This window comes from Dipodomys ordii, unplaced genomic scaffold (genome assembly GCF_000151885.1).
Source record: "Dipodomys ordii isolate 6190 unplaced genomic scaffold, Dord_2.0 Scaffold150, whole genome shotgun sequence".
NCBI lineage: Eukaryota > Metazoa > Chordata > Mammalia > Rodentia > Heteromyidae > Dipodomys > Dipodomys ordii.
In genome coordinates this window covers 4,050,256-4,070,097 of record NW_012267366.1, presented here as the reverse complement: position 1 = coordinate 4,070,097, position 19,842 = coordinate 4,050,256, and the positions used below count along the sequence as shown (strand labels likewise).

The following is a 19,842-nucleotide window of genomic DNA, read 5'->3' as shown; positions in this document are numbered from 1 at the left end:
AGTTTTGTGTGTGCTCTGTGTGTGTGTGTGTGTGTGTGTGTGTGTGTGTGCTCTGTGTGTGTGTGTGTGTGCTCTGTGTGTGTGTGTGTGTGCTCTGTGTGTGTGTGTGTGTGTGTGCTCTGTGTGTGTGTGTGTGTGTGTGTGTGTGTGTGTGTGTGTGTAGTAGGGCTTGAACTCAGGGCCAGGAAACTTTCCCTGAGCATCTTTTCCCAAGGCTGGTGTTCTACTTGAGCTACAGCTCCGCTTCCAACTTTTTGGTGGTTGATTAGAGATAAGAGTTTCACAGACTTTCTTGCCCAGGCTAGCTTCAAACTTTGATCCTCAGATTTCAGCTTTCTGAGTAGGATTACAAGACTATGCCTAGCTATATCTTCATTTTGAGTCACCTCTTTTCTCCTCTGTTTATGTCAGGTTTTTCTGAATTCTTATTTGTATCTTCTTGTTCTTCTCCATGCAGTAGGAATGCGTGGTTGCTCTCTAAAGGGGCATCAGATAGTTCAGCAAGCAGAAGCAGTTCTGCCAGAACAACACATGAAATACAGAGAAACCCAAATTATCAGGGATGTGTTTTGTCCTAGGGAAATTGCTGGGTGGAATAATAAGAGGTTTCAGCTCTTGGACCAACTTTGACTAATTGGAAATGACTTTCAAGGTTCCCAAGGCCTCACGAACAGAGTTATAATCCATGAGTGAGGTGTTACTTGGGCAGCTAAGTGAGGATAGGACAGAGGTATAGGCTCTTGCTCACATTGCCCTGGAACTAATGATTGTGGCTTTGCCATCATTCTTTTCTTTTTTTCTTCTCAAACCTGAGCCATTTTTGGTGACCACAGAGACACACGCAATAGGCAACTAAGCCTTACTAGAAGTTAGTAATAGTTCTATTTTCTTATACCTTGTAGTCAGAGACCTTATTTCTCTATAATCACAGCTCATATCCACATAGTTCAATTTTCTCCTCATGCTAATATTTAAAAATTCATGACCTTTGTTGTAAAGAACTGTTGTTGAGGTTGGGGAATTAGCTGAGTAGAAGAGCCCTTGCCTAGAAAGTGCAAGATCCTGAATTCGTTCCTCAGCTCTGAAAAAACCAAACCAAACCAAAAACGATTGTTAAAGTTAAAAAATAACAGCCAGCTTCCAGATGGACTTGGTGACACACCAAATCCTAGCTACTCAGGAGGCTGAGATCTGATGACCAAAGTTTGAAGACAGCCTGAACAGGAGAGTCTGTGTGACTCTTATCTCTACTTCATCAGCAAAAAGCTGAAAGTGGAACTGCGGTTCAAGTGATTGAGTGCCAGCCTTGAGCAAAACATTCAGGAACAGTGCCCAGAACCTGAGTTCAAGCCCCACTGCTTGCACCACCTAAAATCTAGTTCCCATAAGATTTATTAATTGGTAGGTCACCCATGCTATAAATATAATGAGAAAATTAAAAGCTGATGAGTTCCTTCCTAGGTACTAGGGCAAAAAGCCAGAAATACTCTCTATTGTCATTTGGGAACTTAAATTTGAATGTAGAAAATTCTCACGTTTTGGAATTGAGTGGAAAGTAAATAGAGAAGTTGTACTGAGAAGACATTACCTGGAGTAAACATTAGTAACTTTCCATCGGGCTCCTCTCTGCTTAATTCTTTCTCGTCCAGTCTATGTTCAGAGAGATTGTCTCACTCTCAGCCAAATATGTTTATCCTTCTGTGAGTCTCTCCTGATAGATTAATGAAGAATTTTTATACTATGACCTTCTCAGTTAATTCTTCAAACAGAGATGATGAGCAATTTGGCAGTATTTATCCCCATTTTAAATGAGAAGCCTCTTTTTCAAATTAAAATTGTATTGAGATAATTAAAGGCTTACATGCAGGTCTAAACAAAAATAAAGAGTGCCCTCTTGAACACTTAACTCTGTTTATCTCAATGGTAAGCTTCTGCAAATCTGTAGTACAATATTGCAAGCAGAAATCAACATTCATATAATCAGTGATCTTCAGAATTTCTGTTTTCCTTAAACTTGTGAGTTTAGTTCTATACAATTTATTACTCATATAAAAGTATTTTTTTTGTCAGTCGTGAGGCTTGAACTCAGGGTATAGGCGCTGTCCTTGAGTTGTTTTGCTCAGACTAGCACTCTACCTTTGAACCACAGCGCCACTTCTGATTTTCCAGAGGTTAATTAGAGATAAGAGTCTCATAGACCTTCCTACCCAGGCTGGCTTTGAACTATGCTCCCCAGATCTCAGTGTCCTGCATGGCTAGGATTACTGGTGTGAGCCACAGGCACCTGGCAATAAAAGCACATCTTTGATTCAGGATTTTCACTCTTAGGAATCTCTCCTTTAGAAGTATTTGCATATATGCACCAAGCCACATGTACAAAAGTATGGACTGGACTGGGAAAAAATGAGGGAGAATGATGGAAGGGGTGACATTGGTCAAGATGTATTGCGTTTATAATCTGATGTGTTGAATTGAAACTCCTTTGTCCCATTACTTAAAGAAGTATGGACTATGGTAGTTTTATAGTAGTAAAAAATGATGATATTCAGGTTGCATCATTGAGAGAATAAGGAAATTCACTACTGCATCTGTACTTGCACAGTACAGAGTGTACTAGTGAATAAAGAAAGGAACATAGCTGCAGAGTATATTAGACTTTGCCAGAAAACCACGCAGACATCCAGGTACAGAGAACAAAGCAAGGGTTTATTGCCTGCAAAGGGACTGGCAAGACCCCTGCTTGCAGGGAGAAGTGAGAAGCACCAGCTATTGTCTGACGTGACTGATATAACCTAGGAGGCTTAGGAGGGGCTAGAAGGGCTAGGAGGCGGGGATCTTGGTGTCATCCTTGTGGAGACATTTTTGTCAACTGGCTATAGAGACCTCAAGGTATCTGTTTAGCCTGCTTAACATAGGTCATTGTTGTAGCTGGGTTTTTTTGTTCTCCAAATTTGAATCACTGCTGTCTGAACCTTTCTTCAAAGTATGGATTCTGTCTCCCACACTTTACAAGACAATTGTCTATTCTTGAGATAAATATTTTTTCTTCACAAACACGTTTTGTACCCAAAGGAGTTATTTTCCCCAGAATATGTATCTCTGTACTTTGCAGCTGGCCACAAAGGCAAGATCTGTTGGGAGAGAGCTCTGCTTTCGATTTCTTTTTACGCGATGTTACACTTTACTGATAGGCTGTAAAGTTTGAGGCAAAATAACACTTTGTGTGCTTCTAATCCAGCAGTGATTAACTCTGAATCCAAGGATGCTGGTTCTCATGCCTCACATTCCCATGTCTATCCTGCCTCAGTAGAAAATAGAAATTGGAAAGTTAAAGAAGAAACCTTCCAGATATTAGCAAATGTCATGAAGTGAGCCACTCAAGAAAAGAGTTCTACACCTGCTCTGTTAAGCACACTGAGTAGGTGAAATGTCCAAATTACAATGTGCTAGAAGGATAAAAGAGAATCAGAGGGGCTGGGAAGGTGGCTCAGTGGTAGAGCGCTTGCCTTGCATGCATAAGGCCCTGGGTTCGATTCCTCAGCACCACATAAACAGAAAAAACCAGAAGTGGTGCTGTGGCTCAAGTGGTAGAGTGCTAGCCTTGAGCTGAAGAGCTGGGGGACAGAGCCCAGGCCCAGAGTTCAAGCCCCATCACCACCAACAAAAAAAAAGACACACAGAAAATGGCAAAATACTATATTAACAATGTTTTTCTATCGATTACAATACCAAATGGTAGTAGTTTGTATATGACAGGTTAAATGAAGTATGTTCAGATTGAACAACCATAAAACTTGGAAATAAGTCACATATAGAGAAAGGCCAGATATTTTTGTTTAGGCAAATGGATGAAACCTAAACAAAACAGCATTTACAATTGATTGAAAGATGGCAGATCTCTTTTGACCAATTGTAATCACTCATTCTTTAGTTAGAAACAAGAAAAAAAAGTGTGGAGGAAGAATGGATTAGGACATTTAATGAAATGCTTACCGTTCAAAGGAAGAAAACAGAAGCCCTCTCCACCCCACCCCCACCCTTGCATTTTTTGTAACATATAGACACATTTTTCCATTAGAGACTCCCAGCAAAATTGAAACCACGTGTGCAGATGGTCAGGGTGCCTTGTACATGGAACTGTGCAAGTCAAATCAGCAAAGGCTGCAACCAAATCGGTTTCCTTGCTTTTCAACTCCGGAGATGGGGGTCTTGTTTCAATACCAAGAAGGCCCCAAGTAGCAAATTGCTCTGAGCAGCATATGAAACTTTGAAACAAATGAGCTGTTTGGCTTTTTTTTCCTTCTGCCACTCTGCTCCCTTGCTTCTACAAGTTACAAAGTGTGAGTTTCCTTCCTGATAAACTCCAAGGTTTCCTCCCTGATTGGTCTCAGTTTGGGAAAGGACGTGACATCAGCAATTTTGCAGAGTTTGGGCTTGGGGAGGGGCTATTGTGGGCTCTGGCTTGCCTCCAGCCAGCTAGGTAGTGTGCTTGGATGTGTGTGCGCGTGTGTGCCTGACTGACCACAGGTGGTACTCAGATTACCCTGCCTGTACTGTTCTCTGTTCCAGATCGCCTGCCTGCCCAGGACGTGTATAGTCCAGCCGGCTACAACATTCACAATTCTCAGGAGCACACAGAAGGGGACATGGAATTTGAACTTTTCTGAACCACCGAGTTTAGAAGTTTAAAGTTCAGTAGGGAAAGCATCATGGATGACCAACAAAGGGGCAGGAGCGGCGGCAGGACCCTGAGACCTGGAAGTGCTTCTGACACCATACTCTTCACAAGTCCATTGATGGGGGGTGAGTTGGAGGAGCTATGAAATCCAAGCGCCGGGAGAGGATGGCTTAACATGCTTAGGAGAGGCGAGGAGAGGCCTGGGGGTGGGGGTTGGGGCGGATTTTGAGGAGTGTTCATGGGGGAGCTAGTAAAAAGATGTCCGCAGGTTACTGGTAAGGGTCTTTTACATGATTGTTACAAAATGTTTCCACCTTTACCTGCAGAGTTCTATAGACGAGAGACTTTTGTCAGATTATTCTCCAGTGAAAACTTCAGTTTCCAATGCATTACTTATTAAATAGAAGGTTTAAAAGTTACTTATAAATAGGAAAACCTTAATGCTAAAAAATAAATAAATAAAAAGGGTATTTTAAGCCAGGCACCAGTGGCCTGTGCCTATAATCCTAACTACTCAAGAGACTGAGATCTGAAGATTACAGTTCAAAGCCAGCCTGGGCAGGAAGGTCCATGAAACTCTTCATCTCCAATTAACCACCAGAAAACTGGAAGTGGTGCTGTGGCTCAAAGTGGTAGAGTGCTAGCCTTGAGCAAAAGGAGCTCAAGGACGGCACCTACGCCCCAAGTTCAAGCCCCACAACTGAAAAGAACAAAAAAGATTTCTTATACTGGGCTCTGGTGGCTCATGCCTATAATTTTAGCTACTCAGGAGACTGAGATCTGAGGGTTGTAGTTCGAAGCCAGCCTGGATAGGAAAGTCGGTGAGTCTGTTATCTCCAATATACTACTCAGAAAAAAACAGAAGTTGCACTGTGGCTCAAGTTGCGCTGTGGCTCAAGTGGTAGGGTGCTAGCCCGGAGCAAAAAAGCTCAGAGTTCAAGCCTCAGGGCTGGCAAAAAAAAAAAGACATCTTAGGTATTCGGCATTTAGGTGGGATTAGGGTTTATGATTGAACATTAAACCTTGTTTTTCTTTTTAATGTATGCCAGTACTAAGCTTGAACTCTGGGCCTGGGCACTTCCCCTTAGCTTTTTCATTCAAGGCTGATGCTCTAGCATTTGAGCCACATATTCACTTCTGGCTTATTGGTGGTTTGTTGCTGCCAGAGCCATCTCTTTGACTTTCTTGGCTAAGTAGGCTTTGAATCATGATCGGTAGAGCTCAGCCTCCTAAATAGCTAAGATTACAAATATAAGCTAGTCGCCCCTGGCCCTGATTGAATCATTTTGCAAGAAAACTCTCTTATATTTTGAAGAGGTTAATTACAGGCATGAGATTGAACCTCCCCAGTTGTGCTTTTGCTAGTGTATAGAGCCTTGTGTATTTGCTAGCCCCGTGTATTAGGTCACTGTCACTTGGTGAGTGTTCAGAATGTGCCTCTGGCTGAAAAGATCCTGAAGATGGTACAAACATTTGAGGAGAGATCATTAATTCCAGTGTCCTTGTAGGCTGATAGTAACACTTGTCATCAGAACTCTAAAGTCATAGGAGAGTTATTAATTTAGGAATACATAGCTATAGAAAAGGGAATAAAGAAATAAAAGCCAAAATGCATTCTTTCTTTTTCCTTTTCTTTTTTGGCTGGTACTGGGGCTTGAACTCAGGGCCTTTCCCTCATATGGCTCACTTGCTTACTGCTGATATTCTACTATTTGATCCACACCTCCATCACCTAAAATACCTTATTTCTGGTTGAGCAAGCAAGCGTGCTCATTTCGTTTACTCATTTATTCCGTTTTTCTCATACTCACTCCTTGGGCGAGTATGATTTGGACTCACAAAGAGCAGAATAGCTCATTATGTGGTAAACACAAGTTTGAAGCAATAGAAAAGCATAGTGGCAGGAAGAATCCATTTTTTAAAACAAGTTTTTAAAGCATCAAGCCAATCATAGAAAATGATTGATAATATGGTTAACGTTGGCACAATTATTTTACAGCTAAGGGTGTTTTTGTTTTTGTTTCTAGAGGGGAGAGGTAAAGTCGCCACTTTTCACTGTGGGTAAATGTTACATTCAGAGATAGGCTTATTACAAAGATAACTGTTGTTACAGCCAAACAGCCGTGTATTTTCAAGTCTAGTAAGAACAAGTCTAGAGATGGAGCTGGATGGAGTAGCTTTCAAAGCTGCATAAAAGAGATTAACCTTTATTAATCAGGAAGTTGACAGCCATTGGTGGCACTGAAGCAGAGACCTGGCAATCATGAAGCTTGTGTGTAAATCAGCATAGTATACACATCAGGGTAAGCTTGGGTGATATCCTAGGAGGTCGCCTTAGGACTTCATAAAAGGCGTGTGCAAGCAAATTCTGATGAAAATGTCCAGTCTAGGTGTTGGGGATTTAGCTCACTGGACAAGTACTTGCAGCCAGTGCAAAGCCCTGAGTTTGGTCCTTAGCTCTGAAAAAAAAAGACAAAAGCTACAAAGAAAATGGTAGGTCTAGAGTAGGCCTAGGAACCTTCCTTCCCACCAAGGCTTCAGTGATGCTGACAAGGGATTGTTTGAGATCCATTGCACTCATCCAACCACAATTAAGAAAAGGGGATAGAAAAGAGTGCCGATGTGAAAGGCAAGGGAAATCAGGCCATGCTGCTTAATTAGATACAAGGGCTACAGTAGAGAAGACAGCACAAAATCAATCTGGGTTGGGATAGAGTGAGAAAAAAGGCATGTTGGTGTTCTGTTTTGAACATAAAATTAGCAATAACTAGGCTTAGAGCGCAGCAGGAGGACATGCGGTTGAGGTTGGCAATGAGTACAGGTTGGGAGTTAGAAACCTCGGAATGTTCTGCAGAGGAGCTGTGGTTGAAATCTAGGTAAAGGAGGAATTTTCTGAGGGCCAAGAGCTGAGAGCCAATGACAGAGCCCTGGGACAGCCAAAGATGTAGGATGAGTAAGGACACAGAAGCAGGAAGAAATTCTGGAGGTTGTAATTACACGAGGTTAAAGAGCTGTTTTCAAAGATGACTGGACATCTCTGCCTTCTTACCAGTACCCTCCTTCTCTGAATCAGACTAACAACCTTTGGGTACCAAGCTGAGTTACTCTTAGGCTTTTTCCCTTTTTTCTACCCAAGTTGTTTTCTTTCCTGCTTTATCCCATTCTGAAACCTCAGGTAAAACCTCAGTTCTAGTTGGTTGCATGTCTTTATGGTTTGGAAGTACTGACTTGGTAAAGTCTGGAATGTAGAATACTCAGAAGGCTGTTTCTAATTGGCTATGCCAGGAAAGGCAGTCCAGATGAATCATGTCCTCCCTTTCCCCTCCCTCCCCAGGCCAAGGATAAGCTAGAGGGTAAATTGGGCCAGGTGATGTTCATCTTGGGAATTTTGCTGCTCCCACCTCCCTGCTGCAGGGTTTTTGTCCTCTGCCTCCTTTTCTGGAAGTAGAGAGGAAAAGGGTATAAAGATTGGCAGCTGCCTCTATAGACATTTGATTCTTCTATGAGCAGAGAAAGAGTACATTTTAACCTTGAAGAGTACCTTGTTAGGAGGGAATTATATCCCCTTCCCCCAAAAGACACGTTGAAATCCTAACTTCCTGTGTACTTCAACCTTATTTCAACATAGTGGCATTGTAGATATAATTAGTTTAAACGAGGTCTCAACTGCAGTGGGCTGCCCCTTCATCCCATATGACTAGAATTTTAAGAAGGAAAGGAGAGAAAACCTACAGGGAGAATGCTGTGTGCCAACGGAGGCAGAGATGAGAGTGAAGTAGTTACAAGTCAAGGAGTGCCAAGTGATTGGTGACTAATGCCAGACTCCAAAGAGGTGAGGATGGATTATTCCCTAGAATCTTTGGAAAGAACATGGTCTTCCTGACTTCTAGCCTCTAGAACTGTATAACAAATCATTTGTATTGTCTTAAGCCTCCTAGTTGGTAGTATTTAGTTATGAGAGCTCTAGAAAACCTTGAAAATACATTGAGGGATACGTTAGCCATCATAAGCTCACCAGACAGGTAACCCTGTCCCCATTTTGGTATCTATTGTTTAGGTTTTTTCTTAGAGCTCACACCTGTAGAGGTAAGAAGATGGGTAGCTAACTCTTTATAGATTCTTCACAAAATTGACCTTGTTTTGTACAAGTCAGGAAAGAACAAGTATAGGAAGGGAACAACTGCATTCTTTAGTAGTGAATTTTCAGATAGTGAAACAGGATTCTAAGAAGGGGTGATTTCTAAGAGAATCCTACTAAATGGAATATGTGGTCATTTGAGGGCTCTGTGTAGGATAGAAAGAGGCAGCAGAATGGGAGAGGAGGAGAATAGGAGTGGGGAAAGGAGAAAAGGAGGGAGGGGCTAGGTGATGGAGCTGAGAAAAGAACCGTAATGGACCAGAACAACGTGTTCAAGTGTTGTCTTAGGGGCCTCTCTGTCGCTTGTTTCTGAATTTAAATCTCCACTTCTCTGTGCTCTCTCTCTCTCTCTCTCTCTCTCTCCCCCCCCTTTCCCTCTCCCTCTCCCTCTCTTTCTCCCTCTCTCACTTTTTTCTGTTTGTCCTGGAATAAAAACGGAAGTGCATCATAATTGTAAACACAGTAACAGATCCTCTCTACTGTTGGTTTAGGCCATTGAATCCATCCTTACGTTGTCCCAAAGATTGAAGGCAAATGTTCCCATCCCCCTGCGAACAACCCAAATTCCCTTTTTTCTCCTCTTGGCTTTCAAAATGTTTCCTAAGGTGGTTAGATTGCTCCGTATTCACTAGAGCTCTCAGAGCTTCGTTAATAGCTCTTTTCAGAATGTACCGATTAGTGCATTTAAAATCTCTCCTGAAATAATGGTAATTTTAGAAATCATTCCAGAAAGTGCAATAAAAATAAAATGGCAACCTTCCTAATGTGCTGCAGGTTTGAGAAAGACACATTTAAAAAAAATAAGATTAATGTCACTGATTGGAAAACTTGTGGAGTTTTTTTTTTTTTAATTATGAGAGTGCTCTGCCCTATTTTACCCTTAAGGTATTCTACTGGGTCCTTGGTATTGCTAGCAACCCCATTTGGCACCTGTTTTTATTTGGCAGCAAAACCAATAGATTATGGCTATGCCAAAGGCTTATACAATATTTTTCATATAGATAATGATGAGTTTCGAAGACTTTTGTGGCTTCAGTGGAAGAGAATATTATAGTCTTGGGTCCCTACATCTGTCGAGCGGTATCCTCTGTGATCATCATCCATGTTCTATAAGGAAATTAGCTCCCTCCCTCCACTGCTTAATTTGTTCTTTCCAGCTTTCAGCAGGAAAAAAGATGAGGCTCTTTAGGGGTTTAACTGTGTTGAGTCTATAGGTCCTCGTTTACAACCCCTAATTTTTTTTAAAGGTATATTTCATAGCTCTTTACTGCTTTCTAGAGCAAAACAAAGATGTAGACCAATCCATGTTCCAAATGATAGCATTTACTGGACTGTGTGTATCTGTATGCTATCTGAAGATTACAAAAATGCTAATACATTAGCCTACTTATTTTCACTGTTTTAGGTTACATAATCAATTGTTTTGATCTGCTGGGGCTAAAGTCCACGTGAGCCACACCACCACTTCCGATTTTCTGAGTGGTTTATTGGAGATGAGTCTCATGGACTTTCTTGCCTGGGCTGGCTTTGAACTGTGATCCTCAGATCTCAGTCTCCTGAGTAGATAGGATTATAGGCGTGAGCTACCAGCTGCTGACTCTTGTATAAATTTGAGGTAGATTTAGACTTTACAAGGATCCATGTTTTTCTTCTGGGCAGGAGCATAACCATACTGTGACAGGCTTAACAAATCCTAGACTGAAATGACTTTAAATTAGTTAGGTAAACCTCACACATTGCTGATGGGAATATTAAATGGGAAACAGTTTCAAAAGGTTGATAAACACTGTATTACAATCATATAGACATTTCACTCTAAGAAATTAAAAATATACATCCACCTCAACACTTGTACTTAAATGCTTGTAGCATCATCTTTAATTCTAGCCAAAGGTAGAAACAACACAAATTCCATCCAAAGATGAATAAATAAACCATACAATGATTATTTGACCAAAGAAGGAAGAAGTAATTATGTATGTCACAGTGTGGGTACATCTTGAAGTGTGCTAAATGAACAGAAAAATTCATAAGAGATCATGTGTTGTATGCTTTCACTTATATGAGGTTGTCTAGAATGAGCAAATCCAGAAAGACAGACAGTAGATCAATAGTTGCCAGGGTCTGGGGGAAGTAGAAATGAGGAGTGAATTCTAATGGGCACAGATTTATTTGGTGGGATGTGGAAAATCTTCTACCATTGATTGTGGTATTGAGTGTATAATGTTGTGAATATAATGAAAAACACTGAAGTGTCCACTTTCAAATGGTCAGTTGTATGGTATGTGAACTAAGCTCAATGAAGGTGTTAGTTTGCTAATTAGTTACAGTTATTAGTATCGTCAGCCTCCTTTTATGTGTTCCAGAAAAACAATAATACTCCCTACACAGGCTGTCTCTGTAAATACTACATTCTGCATGGGTGTAAAACATCAAGTTGCCTTTAATTTTCTCTTGGAGAAGTGTATACTTCATTATTTGCATTAAGTAGGAGGAGTGATGATTATATGATAAATCAATATGTTTAATAATATATTAAACATAATATATTAATGAAGTCTGAACAGTTACAGTTTAGGATCCAAATTACCTCCCTGGCCCATTTAGGTTGTCAACTCCAATAATCTTAAGTAGCTTTAAGAAAAATGAGGAGTATGGAAGTTGTAAATACAACTTAGCTGAGCACTTGAAAAGAAAAAAAACATATGGGCTAGTCATCATACATATGGCCATCCATTAGAGCACATTTGCAAATCAATTTAAAATGGGTTTTCCAAACCTTTTTCCATTTTTTGGATCTTCCCAATCTAGATTTTGTGTGAATGCATATTGCACTATCAGCACTACCTGGATGGAATTTCTTGTCTTTCTCATTCGAATTTGTAGCTAAATCTTTCCATTTTCCATACCTGTAGTCTAGACTTAGATGCCAAGCTCTGAGAGCAGCTATATTTTTTCCTGAGAGAACTGGGAACTTAAGGGAATACTGTAAGGACTCTAATCTAGTACCCATTGGGCCTAATGCCTGGGAGATTTTAGTTGAGGTGCCTTAAGACCTTAGTGACTACAGAGGGAAAGTATTGGATGGGCAGTGTGTAGGCGGCTCATTCAGCTTCCTTTTATGTACTCAATGCTAAGTGAATCCATCTGGAAGGATGATCATTTGCTCACTGGGACAGATGTTCCCGGGCATTGATGGCTCTGGGTGGCAGGCAGGCAGACCTTAGCCAACACATGTAAGTACAAAGTGTTCCTGCTTCCTTCATGGCCATTGAAGATGCATGGCACTAGGCACAATCCTGGGCCTCCAGGTTTCCTCAGCTTTTTGGAGCTCTTAGCTCCCACACAAAGAAAAACTTGTATGAGGCCTTTTGATCCTGTTGGGATGACACGTGTTGACCAAAGCGGGCAGAGCTGGAGCTTACACAAGCTCAGACAAGCCTTCTAATTTTCTGACTCGTTGCATCTGTTGGTTCTGGAAATCAGAGGCAGCAGGAGATGAGGAAAAAAAAGTCTGGCTTATGTCCTTATTCAGTTCTATCTATCTTTAATGATTGGGACAGAGGGAAAGCACTTAATGTTTGGAATAGGGTTTACAGGATTCTCTCTTGAGAATTTGTATTCTTCCTACATGGCTGTTATTTTAAATGCCAAAATTAGAGGGTGTAATCCAGACTCTGTGTAGTATCAGGACAAGCTAATACTAGTAGCTAATATGCATTCAGCTCTGAATAAGTATATTACTGGACACACTTTACCAAAAAGAAGTCCGGTGAGGAACTCAAAGCCCAGAAGAGGTCCAGTGGGTCTGAATCCAGGGCTTGCTTTCAACTGAATTGGCATGTGGCCTTTGGGTATTAATAATGTTCCTGTTTCAAGGTCAGATTGAACTCTGATTTGTGCTTAATATCAGGACATGAAGTAATCTATAAATAGATATAATTCAGTTTACATTTGATTCCAAACCTAATGATGTATGTAATTACATGATTACTACTATTAGTATATGGCACTGTTTGCTGAGATGCCAAAGTTTGTTTCAAGCAGGAAACTAGACTGGCAACCACAGCTGAACACACTAATGCTGGTAATTAACGAAGCTCTCACTTAACAAACGGGGTCATTTGCCTTTGAAACCAGTGTGCAAATGGAAGTGCAGTCATCCCAACCTGCCTCTTTGTTTTTTTTAAAAACACTTAATTTAAATTTCTAACTGGTACAACGAAACACTTGTGCATATTTATGCGTATGATGTTATGATTCATGTATACATGTTGTAGTGTTTATATCAGGTTAAACGTACCTATTTCCTCAGATACCATATCTTTATGGTGAATGTAAGGAAAGAAAAAGGAGAAAGATGAACTCCACAGACCAACAGGTTTTATTCAGGCTGAAAACCTGGGAAGGGCAACCAAGTCTCCTTCAGCAGGACTGAAGAGGAAATGGCGTACCATCCTTACAACTAGAGTGTCTTTATTTGAGGCAGAAAAAGTGAAGTGGGGTTGGAGGCAGATGGAGGTGGGGACAGACAGGCAGGATGGGATAGCAAGCAAGAGTTTCAAGGTTTCAACAGCATCTGTGTCCAGCAGGGGCATCAGTGCCAGAAGCGGCCTTGCTCTCAAGCTCTCTTCCAAGACTACGGGGTAGGTTTGTTCAGAGGGAAGGGGAGGGGAGATGGTTCAGTGGGGTCACAGCAAGGAGTGTTGTAGGGTATGGTTGCCAAGGGGAAGATGAGTGCTTTCAGTTTTATTATCCATCCATGAATACATTGAAAATCCTTTCTTCAGGCTCTTGGAAATGCACAGTAAGTAACTGTTCATCTAGAGTTACCCTACTAAGTGATGAAACAACCGGGCTGCTTTTGCCTATAAATTAGTGCCCATTAATCCACCTTCCCCCATGTCCCCCCACCCTTGTGTCTGCTAGGCACCATTCTGTTTTAAATTCTATGAGATCAACTAGTGTTGATTGAGTGCTCCCATGTGGGACTATACTCTGTGCCTGGCCTTAGCTCACTTACCATGCTTTCTGAGGCTACCTCTGTCATCCTCAGTTTGGGCACTGCGATAGTTCCATTTCCAATAAACTGAACAAGAAATATCATTAGGACACGGGGCATGACTCAAGTGGTAGATCTCTCGCTTGCCAAATACAAGGCCCTGTGTTCACAAAGGAGAAAGAAAAGAAAAAAAAAAACAGAAGGGAAAGGAAAGATACATCACCAGAGAGGGGAAATGCTGAAAGCAAGTTTGGTTGAGTGAGTGTCAAGTTTTCCTTCAGGATGCATTAGGCTCTTACTGTAGGCAAGGATGAGCCTACAGTTTCAGTGCCTTTGCAGGATGTAACTTGTCTACCCTTTCCATACAGATGTGGTGTCAGATTGGTCCCCAATGCATGATGCTGCGATCCATGGCCGCCTTCTGTCCCTGCGTAACCTCCTGAGCCAGGTAGCTTTTTTTTTTTTTTTGAAAAACAAATGGCAAATGTTCAGCACATCTTATGACTATGCCAAATGGAGCAAAAGAAATCATGGACTGATAGTAAGATATCAATTTCTTCTTAAGAAAAAGGAGGTGAAGCCGGATGCTGGTGGCTGAGAACTGAGGATTGCAGTTCAAAGCCAACCCCAGGCAGGAAAGTCCATGAGACTCTTACCTCCAGTTAAACGCCAGAAAACTGGAAGGGGTATTGTAGCTCAAGGTGGCAGAGTGCTTGGGACCCCTTGAGCTGAAGAGCTCAGCCACAGGGACATGAATTCAAGCCCCATGAGAAAAAAAAAGCAAGAAGCAAAAAGAAAAATGGGGTGAATCTCCTCCTAAATACCTGATTTCTTCTTCAGAAACTGGCGTCATACCAGAGTTTAATAAATATCTAAGCACACAATAGATACTATGGTAAATATCTATTAAATGAACAACCAACAAATTAGTGCATTCAAGTTGCCTTCACTTTATGTAGACAGCTCTGTTCTATAAAGTTATCATGTAAAACAGTAATATTCAACTTCAGCAATTTAGGCCCTTAGGGGGGAACATTTGGAAATTCTGGACCTAGTGTTAGTTGCCATATTGTAGTGATGGTGATAATGGCACCTAGTGGCTAGAAACCACTTCCAAGCTCTGTAACAGACATTCCCATCAAATATTATCTAGTTCAAAATGTCAGTAGCATTGAGGTCCCACAGTAGACTGAATGATGTTTGCAGTAATTACCTAGATGTCATCAGGAAGAATGGAATTATATCATTTGCAGGGAAATGTATGGATCTGGAAAATATCATACTGATACTGTACCTGGCCCAGAGTTTGTTTTTATTTTTTGTCGGTCATGGGTGTTGAACTTTGGGCTTGGGTGCTGTCCCTGAGCTCTTCACTCAAGGCAAACACTCTACCACTTGAGCCATATGCCACTGCTGGTTTTCTGGTGGTTAATTGGAGATAAGAGTCTTATGGATTTTCCTGCCTGGGCTGGCTTTGAACCATGATCCTCAGATCTCAGCCTCCTGAAGGGGGTAGGATTTCAAGGCGTGAGCCACCAGTGCCCAGCTGTTGTTTACTTTTTGATTATTTTTTAAAATCTTTTTTTTAATTTAAAATTTAATTTTATTGTCAAGGTGATGTACATAGGGTTTACAGTTACATAAGTAAGGTAGGGAGTATATTTCTTTTTCTTAATTTAATTTAATTTTATTTGTGAACATACTGTACAGAGGGGTTACAATTACATGGGCAGGATAATGCATACATTTCTTACCAAGCATTGCAGCCTCCTCCTTTGTTTACCCTTCACTTCCCTTCCCAGCCTCCCCCCTTCCCCCCAATCCTTCCCCCCCTCCCCCCCCACCGATGTTGTAAAGCTCGTTTTTGACATGACATTTTGTACTTCTCATTGTTGCAACAGGTCCACCTGAATCCTTAACGACTTGTTTTGGGGAGTATATTTCTTGTTGAACTTATTACCCCCCCTCATTTTTCCTCTACTTCCATTCTATTATTTAATACATTTTAATTTCCTAAAATACTAAAGTACATCTGGGCTTCCTAAAAGGTGTATGTATTGTATTTTTTCCCTTGTAGTTTCAAATTTTCCTTTTAAATTGACCTACAAGAAAGAATAACGTGTTAATTTGTTAGAATTTAATAATTACTTGCTATCAATTTAGGCTCAGCTAACTTGACATTGTTTTTAATTGAGAAATATGATAAATGTAAAAGAAATAGATATGTACAATTTAACAAAATAATGATTTCAATATGACCATGTGACTGCCTTCCAGGTCAATAAGTAGAAAAACAGCACATGGATGGCTCCTTTCCCCTTGGTGTGTGCTCCAGAGCCCAGTCTTTTCCCTAGTCCATGGAAGTCATCATTGGTCTGATTCCCTTACTTTTTTTTCCCATGGCCCTACTTCCTATGTATATGTATGTAGTCTGAAACAGTGATTACTTGTGTCTAATTTTATATTTTATACTGATGTGATCATTTGTTTTATTTTTAATTATTATTTATTATTTTTTATTTATTATGTTAATATATTTTATTTAGGCAGTGATGTTTCACTTCTTTTGCTCATAGTAATAATAATAATTATTATTATTATTATTGTTATTATTTGTCAGTTGTGGGTCTTCATTATTTTTGCAACCACCATCCTCTAGTTGTTTGCAGTTATAACTTGTTTAGTGTGACAATGCACTGAATGATTAAATCAGCTTATTTTCCAATGGACTGTAGAGAGACATTTGGGTTGTTGGAGTGATCACCATCAATGCTATTCTAAATCTTCTTAAGTATTTAATTGTCTTTTTTGAATGTATAAAACTAAGAATAAAATTGCTGAGTTGTAGGGCCATGCATTATCAACCAAGCTAGATCCTACTAAGCTGTTTGCTTTAGTGGTTGTACCATGTTACACTCTTCCTTGCAGCACAGGACGGTTGCTTCTTTGTTGCATCACCATCAACACCTTCATGCACTGTGGCAATAAAAAAAACAACACTTAGAAGGATTATGCAAAGGAGGAGGCAACAATGCTTGATAAGAAATGCACTCATTACCTTGCCCATGTAATTGTAACCCCTCTGGTATTTTCACAATAAAAAAAAGAAGGATTATGTTACTAGAACAAAACGAATACTAGGGTACTGTTGCTGTGTACTCACTTACTCAGACAATTTCTCTCTGCCAGGGTTGGCCTGTAAACCTCATCACTGCAGACCAAGTGTCTCCTCTTCATGAAGCCTGTCTTGGAGGCCATTCATCTTGTGTAAATCTTTTGCTCAGCCATGGAGCTCGGGTAAGTACAGTTTCACATAATCTTTCGATTAGTAGAGAGCCAGGGGGTGACTCCATCATGAGATTTCTAGCTAGTTGGGGAAATATGGAAACAATGCCAGGGCTAAGGTGAAGTCAGAGAGGCATCTTGGGTGCAAACTTGAAAAAGCTACTCACTCTAGGCTCCTGGAGCCTTCTCTGAAAGGTGGGCATGCTCTTGAAGTTTGTGCCCAGGGCTTCTTTTGTGCCACATTCATGTCCTATACTTGTTGATTGATTTTACAATATCATTTGAGTCACCACAGAATTATTTAACAATATAGAGGAGTCCATGATCATTTGGCTTTGCTATTTACTATTCCACTGTAGTCTAAACTTTGTGAGATTAGATGTTAACTCATAAATTTGTCTGATTTCTCACATTAGAAAGATAAGCCCAAAGGTCATAGGTTTAGTTTTATAGGACACTAACCAGTTTTATATTAAAAATATATTCTTGCAGTCTAGCCACTAACTACATAAATTCTCTTTTGAGCCTGGTTTACCATTTTACTGATTCCCTTATTGATTTGCTTGTTAGTGAATGAGTTGAGCAAGATCTTTGGGCATGTGTTAACTGTGTATTTGTATTAACAGTCATGCTTTTAATTTAAAAAAAGTTATATTTTCACAGTTTCTAGAAGATTACTCTGGCTGCTGTGAGGAAACTTGATTGATTGATTGAGGATGAAAGTTTAATATCAGGAGATTAGTTCTCAAGCTCTGAAAATTATCCTAAGTTATTTTCAATGTTCACAATCTCAGAGTGGATGTGGTTTAGAGAAAACTTCACTAACATTTTTTGTTGCCTTACATGCTGTACCTCATTCGAAGTGTTTTTTTTCTTTATTTTTTAACAATCTTCTAGAAGTTGGGATGCTTTTTCCTTCCCATTTTCTAGCTGTGGAACTAAAGGTTCAGAGAAATGACAGAACCATCTTAAATGTGGAAGAGTTTTAAGTTTGAACTCAGGACACCCATTGCCTGTCTTTATCTTGGAACTTTGTTTTTCCTCCAGGTGAACTGTACCACCGTAGACTGGCACACTCCCCTGTATAACGCTTGTGTCAACGGCAGCCGGGAATGTGCAGATTTGCTCCTCCGCCATGGGGCCAGCCCGCACCCTGTCAACGATGTGGCATCCCCCATGCACGAAGCTGCCAAAAGAGGTAAATCTGTTGGAACATTTCAGTTTTTCATGGAATGTCAAGAAACAGGGAAGAAGAGGCATCTTTGAGAGCAGTGGTTCTCAAAGCAAGGTCCTGCTACTGAAGACAGAGAGGGTCTACTGATGCCAACCACTGGGCCCACTCCAGCTTCCTTCATTCAGTCAGTAATTTGGAGGATGTGGCCTAACAAATATGTATTTGTTTTAACAAGTCCTCCAGGGAATTCTGATACAAATAACCTTGAGAATTCCCCTGCATTTCTGGAATGGGGCTTAACACATAGTTGCCTATCAATCATCTATTTGTCTTGAATATCTAATACATTTGCTGAATGTATTGTTGAACATGGGACCTCAGAAATCAGGTTATTTTATTTACAATGTCGGGGGGAGGGAGGAGTTGGGGAGGTGGGAGGGAAGGGTTGGTGGGGGAAAATCAAAGGAGGAGGTAACAATGCTTGATAAGAAATGGACTCATTACCTTACTCATATAACTGTAACCCCTCTGTACAGTATCTTTACAATAAAAAACAAAACAAAACAAAAACCAAAGGAGGAGGTAACAATGCTCAATAGGAAAGGTACTCATTACCTTACTCATGTAACTGCAACCCCTCTGTACAGCATTTTACAATAAAAATATATACAAAAAGAAATCAGTTTATTTTATACAACAGATTGCATCCTCCTATTTAAAAAGTAAAAAAAAAACTATTGCTATTATAAAGGCGATGTACAGAGGGGTTACAGTTACATAAAATAGGTAGTGAGTACATTTCTTTTTGGACAATGTCACCCTGTCCCTCGCTCTCTCCCAGTTTTTGTCCTCCATTCTTCTATTTTTAAGGCCTTAAAGCAAGTTTCTGAGGGTCACCCAAGTGTGCCAAGTGAAACAAATGTTCAATTTGGCAAACTCTAGATGTTATATTGAGTTCTGGGTTAAGAAATTCTTTTCATAAAGCCACTGATCTCCTGATAATTTTAACTGTGAGGAAAATAAATAAAATTGCAAAGTTCACTTTCTCTGGTGTTTTCTCACCTCCACCACTACCTCCATTGTCTTTGCCATCATTATAATTATCATCATCAAAACATCATCATCATCATCATCATTATCTAGACTGGCTTTTCATTTGACTGGATAAACCCATGTGATATTTATCTCCCTAACCATTAACTTGCTAACTCATATATATTGGATACTTATCACTGGATTGGTACAAGAAATCATAAAAGAGCAATGCTTAATTTATGATATTTTGGACCAAGGTCAATAATAGAGTTTTCATCCACCCAGTCCAGTTGGATTGGACACTGGTCTTGTTGGATTTAGCATCTTCTTCTAAGCCTTACCTGTATTGGCTGTCACTTCTGTCTCCCAGACCTCACCTTGGTGAAACTAACTTTCCTTCCCTGTCCTTTGCGGCCTATACTCTTTCCTTTCTTCTTCAGGGAAACATTTATCCCCATGCCTCCATAACTCTTCTGAACACTAGTCTCCAGTCTAGTTCCTTTCACAGTTGTCGCTCACATTTTGTGACC

The 19,842-nt window shown here is 40.4% G+C and overlaps 2 protein-coding genes across 4 annotated transcripts in view; both read left to right on the top strand.

The window, feature by feature from the left end:
• The window catches only part of Asb11 (ankyrin repeat and SOCS box containing 11, E3 ubiquitin protein ligase), a 32,450-nt gene extending 28,211 nt beyond the window's left edge, over nucleotides 1-4,239 (top strand). Inside the window, exon 8 of the mRNA XM_013032106.1 lies at nucleotides 4,079-4,239. Coding sequence (XP_012887560.1) covers nucleotides 4,079-4,239 — 161 coding nt within the window. The remainder of the gene's footprint in view (nucleotides 1-4,078) is intronic.
• A 292-nt stretch (nucleotides 4,240-4,531) lies between these two features.
• Asb9 (ankyrin repeat and SOCS box containing 9) overlaps nucleotides 4,532-19,842 on the top strand; it is a 48,896-nt gene continuing 33,585 nt past the window's right edge. For 2 of the 3 annotated variants that reach the window (XM_013032125.1, XM_013032126.1), the window contains exons 1-4: nucleotides 4,532-4,803; nucleotides 14,187-14,266; nucleotides 17,008-17,115; nucleotides 18,151-18,301. In XM_013032125.1, coding sequence (XP_012887579.1) covers nucleotides 4,710-4,803; nucleotides 14,187-14,266; nucleotides 17,008-17,115; nucleotides 18,151-18,301 — 433 coding nt within the window. In that variant the 5' untranslated portion in view covers nucleotides 4,532-4,709. The remainder of the gene's footprint in view (nucleotides 4,804-14,186; nucleotides 14,267-17,007; nucleotides 17,116-18,150; nucleotides 18,302-19,842) is intronic. The other variant, XM_013032124.1, reaches the window with a different exon arrangement.